Source organism: Phocoena sinus, chromosome 7 (assembly GCF_008692025.1).
Source record: "Phocoena sinus isolate mPhoSin1 chromosome 7, mPhoSin1.pri, whole genome shotgun sequence".
Taxonomy (NCBI): domain Eukaryota; kingdom Metazoa; phylum Chordata; class Mammalia; order Artiodactyla; family Phocoenidae; genus Phocoena; species Phocoena sinus.
The window spans coordinates 38,522,652-38,541,247 of record NC_045769.1 but is presented as its reverse complement, the minus strand read 5'-3'; the positions used below and the strand labels follow the sequence as shown (position 1 = coordinate 38,541,247).

The 18,596-nt window shown below is 40.0% G+C and overlaps 1 protein-coding gene across 3 annotated transcripts in view; it reads right to left on the bottom strand.

Annotated features, from left to right (window-relative positions):
* ANKRD44 (ankyrin repeat domain 44) overlaps positions 1 to 18,596 on the bottom strand; it is a 326,135-nt gene that overhangs the window by 81,549 nt on the left and 225,990 nt on the right. For all 3 annotated transcript variants that reach the window (XM_032637664.1, XM_032637666.1, XM_032637665.1), the window contains exons 11-16: positions 12,922 to 13,004; positions 11,677 to 11,740; positions 9,377 to 9,445; positions 7,878 to 8,018; positions 6,170 to 6,250; positions 3,057 to 3,168 (exon numbers count right to left, since the gene is read on the bottom strand). In XM_032637664.1, coding sequence (XP_032493555.1) covers positions 3,057 to 3,168; positions 6,170 to 6,250; positions 7,878 to 8,018; positions 9,377 to 9,445; positions 11,677 to 11,740; positions 12,922 to 13,004 — 550 coding nt within the window. The remainder of the gene's footprint in view (positions 1 to 3,056; positions 3,169 to 6,169; positions 6,251 to 7,877; positions 8,019 to 9,376; positions 9,446 to 11,676; positions 11,741 to 12,921; positions 13,005 to 18,596) is intronic.

Sequence of the window (18,596 nt, the reverse complement as noted above, 5' to 3'; positions counted from 1 at the left end):
AAAGCAGTCCTTATTTTCATCACAAGGAAAAAATCTTTTTCTTCCTTTCTCTCTCTCTCTCTACTTCCTTCCTTCCTTCCTTCTTTCTCTCTTATCTATATGAAATGATCGATGTTAACCAAACTTATTATGGTACTCATTTCACAATATATGTAAGTCAAGTCACTACGCTGTACACCTTAGAATTATACAGTGCTGTATGTCAAGTATGTACATAATTTCCAAGAATCATTATTGCTTTGTAAATCACAGTGTTGACCTAATCAAGGGGATAATTTCATTATCATATAGCACTTGTGAAACTTTCTGTAGACAGAAAACCTTTTCATTGGATAACAGAAATCATGGCCCTGAGAGGGCTTTCCTGAAAAAGGAAAATAACGTGCCATATATCATTTACATAGAAAAAAAGGTATTATGGGTAAATCATTATCAGAGTTATTATACTATTGGATTAAAGATAACTCATCAAAGTACTTTAAAACAGCACAAGTTATCAAGACTATAATAATCCTTGAAATAAAAGTTCATATGTCCAATGATGACATATGGTTTTCATAGAGAAAACCAATTAAAGACAGCTGTCTTAAGTAAACTTTGGAATGCAGGCTCATATGGGTAGTTACAGTAGTAAACCTTCACTCTGCCACTGATTCACACACACACACACACACACACACACACACACACACACACACCCCTTTCTTTGTGGGATCTAAACACAAATCCTACGTGCTGATAGGTCTAGATCAACTTCCACTGCTGGTGTTAGAAGGAAGAAGTGATATTGCCTTATATCTTAACCAGGTCCTGCCAAGATTGTGCCCTATGTTGAAAAGCTTTGGATGGTGGTAGAGCTTTGACCAGCAATGGAAGGCGGCATGATGTGGTTAAAAAAAAAAAAAAATTTTTTTTTTAAAATCAGGGATCCTGATTCACGGTACCACTTCCTCTACTGACCAGGGCTATGACTTTGGACAACCTAGTAAATGCCCCTGTGGTTTGGTTTGTTCATCTGTAAGATAAGAGATTGCCCCTTGGCCACTTGTGATTCTACTTTAAATTCAGTTTATAGAAGGCTCTGACGTCACTGGCTTCCTACATCTTCCTATGGAACTGGGTGGTTTAAAAATATGTCCACAAATTCTTTGATACTCCTGCGCTTGGAAGGCAGCATCTACTTCACCCCTCTGGATTTTGTGACTGCGGCAATGAACAGATGCCGCAGAAATGTGAACTTCAAGGCTAAATCGTTGAAAGTCATAGGGTCTCTTTCTTTTACTTGCTCACACTCTCACTCACACTCTCTCCCAGGGCGGATACCTTTAGCAACCCGAGCCACCAGGTAAGATATCCAGCTATTCTGAAAACACCATGCTAGAGAAAACCGCAAAAAGGAACCACATAGAGACGGAGAGAAAGGCCCAAGGAATGTCAGCAATTCGATTCTTCCTACCCACGTGATTGACAAATGAGAGAAGAAGCCTTTGAGATTATGCCAGCCCCGACACTGTAATCTCATAGGGTATTAACTAGAACTGCTCAGCTAAACCACACCTGAATTCCTGACCAGAAACAAGTAAGTGATTAGTGTTGTTTTAAGCCACTAACTTTGAGGGTAATTTGTTATGCAGCCACAGTAACTGGAAGAGGAACCATGATGGAATTAAAACGGGACAGAAAAAAAATGCCACCCCCAAGGTCAAGCAAAGAAATCTTTATCATCCACAAGAACCTCAGGCAAAGCAGACTTGGAAGTCCGCAGAAATGATGAAGGTACTTACAATTCACCAATATCCCACATTCATAGTTAAAACAAATATAGTAAGAAAGACCCTAAGTGGAACCATTTGAAAAACCAGCAGCAAGGCCAAAGGTAAAGGGCCTCACTGGGGCATCGAGTCATTTCTATGTAGGCGCTCACACCATTGCTTGCGGGCTCTCTGCCTCATGCCTTTCTCAATAAACTATGCAGTTGATGAAGGGCAAGTGTTTCACCAAACACACCTTCAAATAACTCTGAAAAGTAGGACTTCTCCTTTAAAAGAACAAGGAAAACAGTTGGAGTCCAGTAAGGAAGGTGGCACCTATCACTGGACCAGAGATGGTGAGTTTGGGATACCCCATGTATCCTGGTGAAGCTGAATCAAGGGTGATGCTCAGAAGACAGCAAATGATGGCCTGCAGTCAGGATTCAGCCACAAACCCGTAATTTTTCTTTCTAACCCACCCAGTGTTTTCGAAGCAGGAAATTCCACACAAAAAGTCTAGAGTTGTAGCCTCTCTTGAAACAGTGGAATTCTAGCAAACCTGGGTCTGCAGTACCATCTGGTCTCCATCAGCTGCAGCTGACTAGCTCTTTCTCCCCTCAGACAGAACATGTCCTATTTGCCACAGTCCCCACCACTCCCTATTATCCACACCTGGGCTCACTTCACTTGTTTTTTTATATTCCTGTGCCTGTAGACATTTGAGTTTGCATCTGGTAACCTACACCAAGAGAGGAGTTTCAGACTCCAAATCAAGTGTTTCTTGATCACTAATGGGTTTGAAATTTGGGGTGGTTTAGAAATTCCAGTAAATTCTGCTGTTATACCCTTGCCGATTTCTTTTCCTAAACCACAGATGTGGGACTATAACAAACCCATATGCCTAATGGTTCCGTAAGTCATCTTATGACACTGTTACTGGATATTGGGGTGCTAAGTGTGACTCTGGAAATATATACTAAGCTTATTTGATACATCCAAATTATCTTCAAAATACAAACTGTGTCCACAACAGGGTCTAAAATTCCTAGTCCAAGTTAATGCGGAAAAGAATCAATTGTTAGTCAGCTCTGAGATTAGAATGGGCAGAAATGGAACAAAAAGACCTACATATTGTAAAGGGAAACAGTTTAATAGCTTACCACAGAATATCTTTCCAGGTGAGTTCCCGTGGGGACTGAATTAGGCAGTGAGGGCACATTTGTTGAGAGATTAAGACCAGCATTTTCAGGTTTGGGTGTATGTGTGTTTGTGTGAGAGAGAACAAATCAAGACAAAACAGCTCACCAATTCCAGACATTGTCTGTGGCCATAGGCAGCAGCATAATGTATGCTGTTGTAGCCTTCCTTGTCCCGGATAGATGCATTTGCATCGTGTTGAAGCAGAAACTCTAGACATCTGTAAGTATAAAGACGAGATGTTATTTCAGAAAACATCTCTGGACCAAAAGGGATAATTAATGTAAATGTTCTCTGAAAACATCTCTGGACCAAAAGGGATAATTAATGTAAATGTTCTCTTATTATAAGTGTTCCACAAAGCACTTTGTGAGTTGAAGTGTTTCTTTAAAAATCCTACAGCAATGAGGGTTTATGTATTGGATGTTTTTTGTGTGTTTTCTGCAGCTATCTTTATTTCAACTTAAATTTTTTTGGCCAAGCCACGCAGCATGTGGGATCTTAGTTCCCTGACCAGGGACTGAACCTGCACCCCCTGCAGTGGAAACGCAGAGTCTTAACCACTGGACCACCAGGGAAGTCCCCTCCTTCAGCTTAAAATAGCCATTCTAGAATTCAAGAAAAGCTTTAGGAACTAGAGGGTAATTAAGGTTTTTTTTCCCTTCTCATCTTAAGGTATAGAATCTGCCTGTCATCAAGATTACTGAATAATAAGTTTTAGAGCTCCACGTCCAAAAGACAAGTTCTCAGCATAATAAAGAAGTGGTCAAGATATTGCAATGGGATAAACCTCAAGAGAGGGGTGTTTATTTTTAACCTTGCTACTGGAGACTCTAAGATCAAAAGGTTGGAAAAATAAATAAAATAATAAATATTAAATTTTATAATAATAAAATTTTAAATAATATTCAAAGTAATAAAAGCCTTTTCTGACACAGTTGTAATTTTTCTGAAAAAAACACCATCTTTGCAATAGGTAAGAGGAAGGGGAGTGGCGCCACCTCCGCTGAAGAGCCCCAGACTCCAAGACACAGGTACTCGGGGACGTAATGTGTTCTGTTCAGGGCGTGTTGCAAATGGGACCATCCTGCTGGTCAAAGAGGGAAGAACTAGACAGGGAGCAACGTTCCACGATTTCGGTTTTATTTCTGTGACAGTGGGACAAACATGTCCTCTACGAGGCCAGGGTGATTCAATTTCATACTCAAATCAAAACTGTAAGATCCTAAATATAAGCTTGTATATTAAATAAGACCTCCAACAGACAATTTCTATAGTTTACTCAAAAACCTTAAAATGACACTTACCTAAGGCAAAAGGAGTAAATAAAGCACACACATAGAGAGATATGAAAACAGACATTTTAATTTCTAGAAAACCTGATGAAAGAGAAAATTTTTAAACCAAATACCTACATATCACATGATTCATCCATAAAATTCTCTGTAATAAATCAAATTATTATTGGAGCGCTGATGTATCAGGCTGTCTTTGGTGATTTATACCTTAAAAGGAGTCTTTTCTTATTTTTGTAATTTAATGTCCATGGACTGAATCCTAGGTGTGACTCATTTTAAACTGAATTTGGCTCCTGAAATAAAATCACTCAGTAGGAATAGCATTCTAGTGGACACACAATTCCCAGCTTCTGAAAGGATTATACTCTAAAAATCAGTTGATAAATTTAATATGTAATTTGGAAAGTACTGGGATTACTCCCAAAGAGCTATTTAATGCAGAATACAGCTGAACTATAACTGTCAACAGTACTATTAGAAATAACAACAATACTACAGAACGTGAATATTCTCCACATTGTTCCTAAGGGAAAATGAAATCCAGTCTTAACTGGGAATGCTTGTCTTCTTTACCACCCAGAGCCCTGACTAGTAATTTTGCCACCTAAGCTGCAAAATCAAGAGAGGCGCATTAGGTCAGGGGTGTATTTGGACAAGGGGAGTAGCATTTCATTGCATGAAACAGATCTCCAGCAGGCTGGTCCCTGCCTTCCCCTGCCTCTCCTGCTCCTTCCCTCTCCATCAGATGTAGAGAGGGCTGCTCTGGCCCAGGACAAGCTTGCATTTCACTGGAGAAGGGAGCACTGCTGAGGTGGCTTAAAATTCTACAGTCTTTGAATACCATTATTTTAATTTTGGACTATTAGGGCAAAACCTTTGTTGTTCTGATTTACTCACAGCGGCGTTTCCTGTGCTCACCCCAGGAACAGTCAAAGTTATGTCTCCACAACTTGCACTGGGGCCTCACTTTCTAATCACACCTTTCCACAACGGTCTGGACACGGGAGGAGAGCCCAGTGGGCAGTGGGAAGACCCCAGAGTGGACATGAGCATTCAAGTCAGAGAGAAAGGGGTCCCTCTGACAGCAGGAGAAGAGAATAAGCAAGTTAAGGACTGTGTGTGTGCAGACTCTTAAGAGCACTACATCCACTGAGCCTCACAGGGGCAGGACACAAACTGTGGGCACCAGTTATTCAAGTGTTCATTCATTCAACAAACAGTTACTGATCACCAGCTTCCTACTGGGCACTGCACTGGGCAGAGCACAACCTTCTCACTGCCACTTCCAGTGCACGAAGGGCTCTCAGAGGAGGAAGCATTAGGGGTTCCCACGTTATCCACAGCCCTGGGCGCTGGCAATCACTCCATCACAGTAATAGCTGAATCTCTGTCAGATACCAGAGCAGGGCAGGTGGGATGAGGGGTGACAGAGCAGCTGTCTGCAAGAAGCAAGGAGCTGTTTGTAAGCTGATGGGTGTCTTCTGGGGAGAAGGGGAGAGTACAACTGGTGCATTTCACACCAAAATCTCAAAACATTTATTCATAGAATCTGCTAAATAGTTATCCTCAGGTCACAAAACAAGAGCCTGAGGCCCTCAGAGGAGGCTTAATATGTCCCCTGAGGCATACTACATGGCAGAGTCAGAAACTATATTTAAGGTACCTAGTCCTAAAAACTGCTGACCAATCACAGTGATGGTCATGGCAAAGGTTTCAATTTTAGAATGAGTTCCTTGTGTGAAAACAGCATATTTGAAGGATATATTAAAAGAATAGTTTCTTCTTCAACAAAGGCAAGCCCACATCACTTCTGCAAGAGCCCAGATGAGACCCCAAAATAGTAAGGCTGGCCCACGCGCAACCCAGAGCAGCAGACAAAGCATCAGTAACTACACCTTGTTCTTAAGCTGAGAAGAAACTTACAATGCAGCTTCCTTTTCTTTCAGCTCTCTGTCTCTTTCAAGTTCTTCGGAATTTTCATGGGCGTTTCCTAAGATAGTCTTACTTCTCAGCATAAGGGAAAGAAAAAAAATTACAATTAGTGGCAAAGTTGCTAATGATTTTGGTGCAGTTTATATCTTAACAATTTCTCCCCCAACTCAAAAGAAGTAAGCGCTACTGATTTTTCATGGAAGATATACATGGTTCTCCCCAAGGCCATCCAGTAAGTCTATTCTCTCCCAAGGAATCCGACTGAGAACATGACTTTCCTAAAACTTCCACCAAGGTATCAGTGATTAAGACAGCAATCATGCTGCCCACCCTTCCATGAGTATTCTAAACTCCCCATGGAAAGAGGAAGTGACTAGCTTAAACTTCCCTGGCTTCTACAACATTCCTTGCTGCCTCCTTGGCAGTTGAGCATCTCATTTATCCAGGAATAAATAGGTTCCTAAGTACCCCTTATCTGCCAGAGGAATTCTTCACCATCTAGGATTCCTCTGCCAGCTCTTAACAGATGAAGTATATTTGTCTCCCATTCTATTCCAAGTGAACAGCATAGAGCTTGGCATATAGTAGATGCTCAATAAATGTTTGTTGAATTAATAACATGTGGCCCTGGGGTCCTGAGGCTACAACAGTCTTGCCAGTACTATATGAAGGAAAAAAAGCTGTGTTTTCCAAACTGTGGAAATATGGATCATAATCCATTACTGAATTGTGAAATCAATTTAGCGGGTTGAAGTCAGTAGGGTTTTATTAATGAAATAAAAGTATATCAAAATGCATCCCACATAGCAAAAGTAAATATGGTTTTATGAAATCTTTGTTTCCGTTCTCCATACATATGTATAAAGCATATATATGTGAGTGTGTGTATTGGGTCATGATGTAAAATGTATTGCTTAGTGTGGGTCATTGTTTAATACATTTGAACTCCATTGCTCTACAAGAAAAGGAGTTAGTACTGACCCCGAAGCAACTCCATAGCACAGGGCAGCAAATAACTCAGTAGTTCTCCAAACAGGGTCACTGAAAAGTATTCCTATGAAGGAAGGCCTGGTCCTCAAGTCTTTGAGAACAGTCTCATAAACTGTGGGTACCTCTTCCACCTTTTCCCCCTGAACTGGTTCACTTAATTCTGCTTTCCATTCCTAGCCACCTAGAATCCAAACATGATCAGGGTACCCAACTTTCTGTACTCCAGCTCCTGAAAGAGTATTCATGCCCAGGTTTGAACAACAGTGCCTATTTTAAAATACTGACGCTGCATTTGAAGACTATTAGGATTATGCATAGATGGATATTTTTGACACATGACATATTTATTAGCAAATGTAAGTTTTACAGCAAATGAAGCGTGTAAGTGGTGATGATGAAAACCGCAGTATATGACAAAACAAAGTACGACAGATTTTGAATGAATTGAAAACCTGGGCTTGACAGCTCCACTTGGCATTCAACCCAAAGAACAGAGAGGAGAAGTAATTATGCAGTGACACATACTAATCAAACGTAAAGAGAGCAGAATGGGAAACCCGGGGCTAGGGATGAAGCAACTCTAACTCCTTCAGGTCTGGGTGAGAGAGATTCTTCATTCACACTCTCTGTGAGGCGGTATGAAGAAAACTTAGCAACCTCCCCCCACCTCCACCACCCCGAGAGGAAACAGAAGTAAGGCTGTTTTTACTTTCTATCCATGTCTGATGCAGCAGCATAGTGCAAAGCGGTGCGGCCCCAGTCATCGGTTTCATTAACGCTGGCCCCTGTGGTCACTAATGTCTCAATACAGTGGAAATGACAATTTGCAGCTGCATAGTGCAGAGGGGTCCTGAAAAACAAACAGCAGTCTATTACTTCATTCAGTCTGCAAAACAGATGCCCATCACTACACCAGCACAGACAGCAGTATTCCTAGGGGTGTTGGCTCTCAGTGTGGAGGCCAAGAGACATGCCTTTCTCTGACTTTATGTTACAACGAAGGCTGCAAAGATGGTGGCTTCAGACAAGGCCACCCACCTGTAGGTCTCTCCTTTCTCTCCATTCCTAGTGCCTATCCTCGTTCGGGTCTACATTACTGCTCCTTTGGACTCTTGCAATACCACCCCTTTTGGCCTCCTTTGCCCTAATGCAACTTCCACGTAACTTTTCGTTGGCATCAATGAAGAACTGGATTTTCTAAGGTCCAATACCTACATATAACAAACCTGTACTAAAACCTTCAGTCGGCCCCAGTGAACAAAGCCTTGATTTTTTAGTTTGGAATTGAAGGCTTTCCCAAGCTAGCCCTGGTCTATCTTTATAAAGTCTCTCTCTCTCCCCTAAATGTGTCTAATGCTGTTTCCAAACTGAATGACCTGAGGTTTTCTTGATCATGTCCTCACTTCCTCCACCTTTCCTCGTGCTGTTTTCTTCCCTGTACCAGCTAGTATTATGGCATGATTTAGCTATGCATGCAAAGGACAAATAAGGTAAGAAAAGTTCTATGACCCATCCCAATAGCCAAAGGGGCTATAGGTGGCGTGTGTGTGTTTCATGTTTTATTTATTTATTTATTTTAATTGGGGTATAGTCGCTTTACAATGTTGTGTTAGTTTCTGCTGTACAGCGAAGAGAATCATATATATATATATATCCCTCTTTTTTGGTAGCTTCCCATTTAGGTCACCACAGAGCATTGAGTAGAGTTCCCTGTGCTATACAGCAGGTTCTCATTAGTTATGATTCATGTTTTAAATGTGTCTAAAGATTTATCCCAAAATGAAATGTTCAATAAATACAATAAAGTGCTCCAGATCTTGTGACCAAATTCTGGGTTGGAAGGGCTGAAGTGTTCTACTCTGCTACAGACAGAATTTTCTAAACTATATCCATGTGGGAAATTACATATTTTACAGAAACAAATATATATGCACATATAAAATATGTAATCCTCCACATGGATACAGTTATATATATATATTGGAAGCATCAGAGAAACAACTGGCACTTCTAAACAGAAGCAGGGAGAGGAGATTCTTTCCTTGTGCCTCGTGCCTGCTTTGTTGGTGTAGAAGGGGTTTCCTTCTGAGAATGGAATCTCCCCAGCTAGCTTCGCTGTTTACCATTTCAACGTAACACGATTTCCAGATGGACTGCTCCCCACTCCTTTTATTTAGGCACTTGAAGCAGAGTTCCCTGTTTACATACCTCCCACACTTGTCCTTTTTATGGAAATCTGCTCCGCTGCTCTGCAAGAGTTGTATACATTCCACATTACTAGAAAGACAGGGAAAACATCATTAAGATGGGGGAGGTCAACTGCTGGGCTATCTTCAGAAAGAGCTGTTTTCTGCAGAGCGCACGCCCAGATGAAATGAGAGCACTAGCTTTAAATTCTGCTAACACAAAAATAACCTGAACACATTAGAGTAATGCCGTATCGTAAGGATCTAAAGTTCCCACAATTCCTTTTTCAAAGCTAATATATCAATACGTTAGAGAGCCTGATGGAACATTTTCAATTCCATGACTAAAGATTTTAATGATTATTACATGATGAAACCTTTCAGTGATGGTTTTCATCATTTACCCTAAAATTCTCTTTCAAAACCATCAAGAGTTTATGAAACAACCCCTTAAACCTAGAATAATTTCATGTCACCTTTAAACAATAAGCCAGAATGGATGAGCGTTACCTTTTATCACAGCAGAATGAATTCACTATGATAACCATTTTCGACCCAGACTCTCCTTAATGGAAAATAAAACAGCAGCATTTCCCTGTCTTGGTAATCTAGGTAAATGAACGTGCAGAACCAAGGCCGAAAATGATGTAATGGAGCGTAGTGATCTTCCAAAGCTTCTTTGTCATTTGCAGAAGCAATAAATCATGTTTAGTAGAGAGAAAAGAACCCATTGAAGTGAATTTTCCTATTGAAGGGCATATAGCTAAATACTAATCCTAACAGGGGTTTCAGACATGAATCCAGAATGGTTTGTTGCCACTTTTCTGTACAGGTCTGATATTTTTTACAATGGGGGCATAAAAGGAGACACTCATCCATCATTGTTCTAAACTTAGGATGCTAAGAAGTGGCCTAGGATTTATGACTTTATTATCGTTTAAATAAGAAAAATGATCTCATTAATGATAAACGTGAGGAGGGCTCTCCCCACCCCACTTCCACCCTTTATAGCCACCTTTCGCAGAGAACTAGCAACTAGTTTAAGTCATAAAATATTAGAACTTTATGAGGTCATTATGTGTTGGTGTAACATGTCAGCTGATGTAAAGCACCTGTCTCTTTGAGCCAAAGGATCAAAGACAGAGACAGATCCAAGTTGCGTGGCTCAGGAAGTTCATACAATTTGAGGAAATGGGGTGAAGAGAAAGAGGTTCTCTTTAAAAAAAATAATAACAAAATTATGAATATAAAACTAGATACAACGGGCTTCCCTGGTGGCGCAGTGGTTGAGAGTCCGCCTGCCAATGCAGGGAACACGGGTTCATGCCCCGGTCCGGGAGGATCCCACATGCCGTGGAGCGGCTGGGCCCGTGAGCCATGGCCGCTGAGCCTGCGCGTCCGGAGCCTGTGCTCCACAACGGGAGAGGCCACAACAGTGACAGGCCCGCGTACAGAAAAAAAAAAAACAGAAAAACAAAAAACTAGATACAAGACTTCGGAAGGGAGCCATGCAAATAAAGGGCCCTAAAGCTTCACAGTCAATCCACCTCTGTTAAATAGGTAATACCTTTGGTCATATACAGTTGACACATGGAGAAGCACTGCTGTTCCTTAAGACTAGGAAACTGATTAAGAACCAACACCTTATCCAAACGAGGACATCCAAAGGAAACCATGTTTGGCCAATGTGTGGTCATATATCAACAATATATTGATCAGAGCCTTAATCTAACCACTTATATGAAAAAGAGTATCTGATGAAAAATTCTCTTTACAACTTAAAAAAAAAGGCAAGGATTAATTCACGTTTTGCCTATCCTTTGGGTTTCTTGACCTTTGTTCACATTTAATCATTATAAGGACTTAAAAATCAGTTTTGAAATAAGGACCAAAATGTCTGTAAATGAACATGAATTAACTCAACCCTGGATTCCCTTGATCATCAACCACCTTCCAGCAACGAAAGAGGAAAAACTTAGGAACAGATCTCAAATTATTTTCTTTTGGTGGAAGAGGTACCAAGTAAGTATATATTCTATAGGCTAAAGACCTACAATTTAAAATAAGAAAAAAAAAAAAGAGTGAGAGAAGAGAAAACAAAAGAAAAAATATTTTCTATATGAGATGGGCTAACACGTTTTCTTTGGAAAAACAAACACACGAGTAATCTGGAAATTCAACATAGTGATATTTGGTATTGGTAGAAAGAGTTCTTACCCGTCTTACTAAAGAAGTTGCCTTTGATCCACAGACAACTTAAGTCAGTTAAGATGAATTAGTAATTCATTCATAAGATAACAACTAAAATTGTTAACTACTCACCCTCCTGCAGCAGCAGCGTGAAGGCACGTTCTTCCAAATTTATCTGGGGTGTCTATTTCAAAGCCTGCAGACAGCACGTGCTCATTACTAAACAAGGATACTATGCTATACTTTTGTCCTAGTTAAACCACAAGAAACATTGCAGAGACAGAAAAATCAGTTAGTAGAAAAACCAGAACGCAAGCCACTGTAGTCAGAAAGAGGTTGTCATGGAAACGATCGGTAACTGCTCAAGCTTGGCAATTTTATAGGAAGAACCGTGAAGTCAAGAAGAATTTATTTTCACATTCAGCCCTGGATGAGCTACAGCCCCATATTTCAATCCCAGGAAAGAAATTTATGAAACCAGTTTGAGATAAGTAGGGCAATAGACAGGCAGACAGAACACATGGAGAAAACATGGAAGGCAAAGGAGTAATCGTAGCATGCTAGAAGAGATATTTTCTTAAGTGTATTATTAGCTTTCAGTTGGTTTAAGATTTGGGAAACGTGCTTTCATGCAGGGGTTATTGTTAAACATGCCAAAAGCAGTGAAAGCAGAATCAATCATAAGTAAAGAACTTAAAGGAAAAAAAAAAAACGCCTCTGGGATATCTGTTGAATGAATTCTTAAGCAATCTTTGCCTTGCAGACCTCTATCACCTTTGAAAGCCAGGAACTTCTAAATACATGGAGGTTGGCAGAAGCAGTGATAAGAAAGATTAGCAAAGCTCCAAACCAGAAAGAATTTCTTGGTTCCAAATAGACCCGCATTAAAAAAATAAAAATGAAACCTAGCTGGAGGGGTATCAACCACAGCAATTTTTCAGAGCTCAAGGAGTGGGATGGCAATTTGACATTTTCTACCATTAAAACGTAGGGGATTCGGCCTTTTCCCTTTGTTGAAATATATGAAATGTTATGCCACCAATTTAATCCTCAAAGATGTTTTCTCCTTCTACGAGAAACTTCCTGTAAGCTATGGCCATCCCTGCCTGCCTCTCACTCTGGATCACATGAGCTTTAACTTGATAAACAGACAAGACTCTCATTCTGGGGCAGGAATACTGACATTCAAACAGCTTCAACACCATGAGCCGCTGGGAGCTGTCACATGCTGTTAGCTGTGGACACAGCTCATCCTGCCAAGTCGGGTCATGGATGACATGAAACACAGGCAGCCGCTCATGCTGACCAGACACCTGAAGCCACACGGCTCATTTACAGGACATGTTAAGCCTGATATGTGGTAATGGAGTTACTTACCCGATGACAGTAACTTTCTGCAGCAGTCAGAGTGAGCATTGAGGGCAGCTAAATGTAAGGGGAACATGCTATGGATTCCACACCTGAGGAGGAAAAAAACAGAGGAGCTCACGGTAACAGATCTCAAGATACCCGCAGAAGGGGGATGATCTTTCTGTAAGTTCTCTGATGAAAATTAAACCCATGAGACCTTGCTTAGGGACTCTTGGCTGAAATAATCAGGCAATCATTTCTATCTTAAAATAATAAAATCCTGGACCTAAACCACAACGAAAAGCCCGTAACAACAGAAATAGATATTTTTAAGAAAACATTTCACATAAACAGTGACTCTAAGCATTTAAAATTAATTTCTTTTTCTTTCAGCTTAGCAATTTTGTCCCATTCACTCACTCATTCATTCATCTGTTTAACACTTTATAAGCATCGGATGCCATGCTAAGTGGAGAAAACGTGAAACTGACAAACCCTTGACTTTGAAAAGCAACCTGTTCTATTCCTTGAGTTGATAAGCAAATATTTATTATTGGCCTATTATGTACCAAGCACTTTGCTAAGAGTTAATAATGGCTGTATTACTGGAAATAAAATTTTGGATGAGAATTAAAACTCATTCTTTATATTCTTCCTCATTCTTTATATACATGTATACACAAATATTTAATATGTATAAATATTCACCTTCGGCAAGTGAAACTTCATCTTCCTAATAGCCTTTTATTTTGCACGTTAACCCACACAAGAATAACAGTCAGAAAATAGTTAATAGCTATCTTGCATATATTTCATAAATCTAGCATATTTTCCCTAACAGCATTACAGAAAGAATCCACTTCTTAGACTGACCCCTGCCATAACACAGTCCCTGGAACAACCCCCTGAGAGACAGGCAGCTTTCTGATGGCAGTGCTTTGGGCCTTAGAATTAAATCTTCCTCCTCCTGCCCATCCCCTCTCCCCAAACAAGGACCCAAAGTCAAAGTCGTGAGCTGAATTGTAGTTCAAATCAAACAGCACCATCAGGAGGTTCCTGTGTACTTAGAAGCGTGTTAGTGATCCCTTCTCATAACATCTCATTTTATTCAAATAATATATTTCAGATTTTGTAAATCCTCTGCATAACACAAGGAGTATGAGACTATTTATATTTACACCTGCAGCATGAATCATCTAAGTTTCTTCCCTAGCACAAAGTGGCCCGTTTCCAGATTCTATCCTGAGTGAAAAACTACATGTGATTTGAATTTGTTAAGCTTGAGACACATGAATTTTATTTGCTATCTCAAAAGTTATTATGATGTGCGTGAGTATGTGAAAGTATATACATGTTCACAGATCATGGTATTCAGTGTTCTACAAAATTCGAGTCTGCTAGCAATTAACCGCCTCTCTCTTTGCATGAAAACTTCCTTTTATTTGTTGGTGTTTTTGTTCAGTCTTCCCTCTGTTCGTTTTCTTTTCCCTATATGGAGATTTCCAACCCAGTGTATATAATAGCTGGCATCCATCAAGAGATGCAATTTGCCCGTCTTCCGGGTAGTGTCACGGGGAGGAGAACTGCTTGTAATTGCCTCTCTTGTCATTTACAAAAAAAAAAATAATAATTCTGAAAAGCAATCGCATCAGTGACAACCTTGATGCTCGTGAAAAGGAAGAGAGAATTGGGGGATGGGAGAGAAGCTTTTTATTCGCGCTGCTATTTATACTGTTCCCTCCCTATGCCAATGAAACACACTAATTTTTTTTGATGTATAACATGTTTTAAAAGCTCTTTACTAAATGGAACTTTAAGCTAATGGGATTTTACCTAACCATTTTATTTGTTTGGGGGAGTTAAGGCAAAAATCTTTGATTAAATATTTCTGGACATTTGCAAGAAGAAAATGGATAGACTATTTTCTAGGATGGTTGTGAGTTCCTGTAAGAACATGCCTAAAACAAGGAGGGGATTTGGCAAGATTTCTTTGAGTCTTCCTCATTCTTTATATACATGTATACACAAATATTTAATATGTATAAAAATATAAATACTTCTAGTATTTTAAATATTTTAATATTTTCTATATACATACACATACACACATAGACACAATATTTATGATATAGTTTATATAGGTACATAAAATATACAACTTTATATTAAATAATACAAGCAAATGAATTAAAGAGTATCAAACTCTATAATAAAACAGTCAAGAAAAACATAAAGTATGAGATATTTTAACAGCCTCAGTATAACATATTTCATAAACTTCATTATTAACACTTCTAACCAACCTTACCATTTAACACCATTGTCTTTAGGTAATTTGTCACACTCTACATTAGCTAATAATTTCATTTTTTTCTGCTGCTGCTTATAAACCTGAGAAGGTAAGGGAGGCAGAACTCTAAAAGGCCTAACAAAAATTCTCTTTGATATATATTTTTTATTCCATAGTTAATAAAAAGTCACTACCTCAATGCAGGTTTGAAACATATTAATTGAGACTCAAGTACTATTGGCATTTGAACTTGAATATGATGCTCTGGTTCAAAGAGAAAAACTAAGTATCAGGCCGAGATGGGAAAGAAAGTAAAAGTAGAATTCAGAATCTCTGAATCACTTCAGAAATGATTCATGCGTTTCAAAATAAAATTTCTCCTTTGTTGTTATAAAATAAGACTGCTTATAAAGAAAGGATCTTAAAACCTTTAGCAGGAAACTTAGGATTTGGCTGTCTCAGTCCAATAAGAAGCATTGCTCTGATTTCATCAGGTCTACATCAAGGAAGATCAAGAAATAAAGATGTCAGATAATACTAAACCCAACAATGCATAAATTACAGGAAAGGGAAGACCAATTCCAGTTAATTTGCTACATTTATTTGAGCAATCATAAAATTAATGGAACGTGTTTGTATTAGCTATTTCTAATTTAGCTGTTAGCTGGCATCTCCTACCCAGTTATCTCAGAATAAATGAGGTCAGAACAAATTGTAGAGAGCCATCAGAGGTGAGGAATGGGGTTTTGCACCATTAGAATATCAGTTTTTTTAAGTTTTCCCCTTGATATCGGGGGACATGGCTATCCCTTTCCATATCCAGGCTTTTCTAGAGCCTTCCCTTAGGCCATATGGTAAAAAACACTGTGGTTAAGGTGATGGGGTCAGAACCTTTGGGTTTCAGTTCTAGCTTTGCCATGTGCTAGCTATTTGATCTTTGGCAAATACATAATGGTTCCCTCACCTGGAAAATAAAGATAATAACAGTGTCAATCTTATAGAACAATTGTAAGGACTAATTGAGATAATGTGCATAAAGTGCTAAACAGAACATCTGACCCACAATTAAGCCTTCACCATACATGTTAGTGGTGTTTTTGCCCTTGCAATTATTATTAGCTTAGTTGGATAACCAGCAGTCTGTGAGTTTTGAAGTGGTAATCAGGTTGTACTTCCTTAAAATCAGGTGTGTGATTCCTTAAAACCCAAGAATGAAGTGTGATCAACTAGCATTTCTGTTCTCTCTATATATTTCAAAATGCTTTACAATACTTATCTCTCAACTCTCCCAGGGAAGGTGGGATTGGTTTAGCTTTGCCCACCAAGTGGGCGAGACAAAAAATTTGATGATTTTCGATCATCAAATGATTTTATGATTCTTACTCAACTGATCACACCAAACCCTAAAACAAACTTATTAATTTTATCTATGCCATTCCAAGTATTTATCACACACCCTTAAGTTATAGGCACTTGGGATAACTGACAACAATGAGGCCTGGTCCTTGCTGTTTACGGCCTACAGACATTTTCAGTGGTTCCTTCTGTATCAAGTCCAAACACTCTAACGTGGCTTACAAGGCCCTTTCTGGATCTGACTGTTGCTTAATCTCTGTGACCTTCTGTCCATTCCTCCTGGAAGAGCGAGGCTCTGTCCAGCCCTAGGTTTTCACATGCAGGGCCCCCCTGAAACTCTTCCAATTCTCTCCTGCTTCTCCCAGTGTTTCTCAGACTAGTCAGTGCATCTCTGAGGGTTGCTGGAAATATCTTAGGGCTTTTATGAGGTCTCTGTGGCAATTTTTTTTTTTTTTTTTTTTGCGGTATGCAGGCCCTCACTGTTGTGGCCTCTCCCGTTGCGGAGCACAGGCTCCAGATGCGCAGGCTCAGCGGCCATGGCTCACGGGCCCAGCCGCTCTGTGGCATGTGGGATCTTCCCGGACCGGGTCACGAACCCCCATCCCCTGCATCAGCAGGCGGACTCTCAACCACTGCGCCACCAGGGAAGCCCTCTGTGGCAATTTTTAAATTGTCTTTTCCTTTTGATGGTAATCTAAAACAGCTGGCATCAAAGCATATTTCAGCTCATCTGAAGGACCACCATATCATCACACACCTCTGTCAAATTTCAGCACCCACATTTGTACTTAGGATCACAGCTGTGCTGGTAGTCCAACTTTAATTGCCAGGGGCTAATGAGAAAAGAAGGTGGACTTAATAGAAAATGAAATGTCTGAGTCTAGGGAGGGCCAATGATAATGTAGCACACTGAGCCTCCTGGATGCACGGAATTTGGCAGTAGTCTGAGTAAAGATCTCTGCGCCATATGACGGGCCCACTGCCCACCACTTTAAGTCACTGCAAAACCTCCACTCCCATGGTGTGTTCTGGATCCTAAAGACTCAGCACCTTAGCCACCAGGACCATAATCCCATGCAAAATGTGAAATATCACATCATCCACTACAAAGAAGGGCAGCAAGCCTCCTGCCCAGGATCCAGACAGCCGAGGATGGAGTCCCATTTCTGCCCACTAGTTCTATGACCTCAGGTAGGTAACTGAACCTCTCTGTGCCGCCTTTGCTTCACCTGTAAGATGGGCATAATCATAGCACTTACCCCATGGGGTTGTTGTGACAGTTAAATGTAACCTCTCAGAGTGGGGCGTAGCATAGGTAAGCACTCATGAGTGTTTGTTACTATTGTTGTCCCGTGCAGTTAATGTGAACATTGGTGGTTTCTGTTTGCATGTATTTTGTAATTTTTTTTGATTTATTGCTATATTAGAGTCAAAAGCCTAAGGAGTTTCTATCTAGTCTTATATTTATACATATTCAAACATTATAATAAAAATAATCTAAGTTGATGCTTGGGATCTGAAAGACTTTCAATGACATAACTAATCACTACTTGTCCTACAGGTTAACATCCCTCTTCCTGGAAGCTTTGCTGGCCCTGATGTCTCCCAGATATGTTTTCCTGTATCCCAGCGGCACCTGGCGACTGTTCTGGCATCACACTTAGCATGTGTGATTGTCATTGCCTGTTTACTTCTTTCCCCCACCTCCGTAGGCTATCAATTCCTTGGCAGGGAGCTCTGTGACCCCAGAACCTGACACAGAGGGTGACACTTAACAAGCTATCAACAGATATCTAGCGAATATAAGAATGTCAGAACCAGTTACCTGTAAAACTACAATACTGCTAATTCTGCTGCAATTGAGGCAGAAAAAGCAGTGAGAGCATAATTGGTAAGATGGAAGACAAATTAAAATCCTAGAGACAAGCACCCCAAACCTAACAAAGTTAAAGAAGAAAAAACCCAATGGCTCCGATACCACGTAAAGTGGCGTAAGCACCGAGTCACGCTGCAGAAACTTCTCTGACTTAAAGTTCAGAGAAGCAAAAAGAATAAC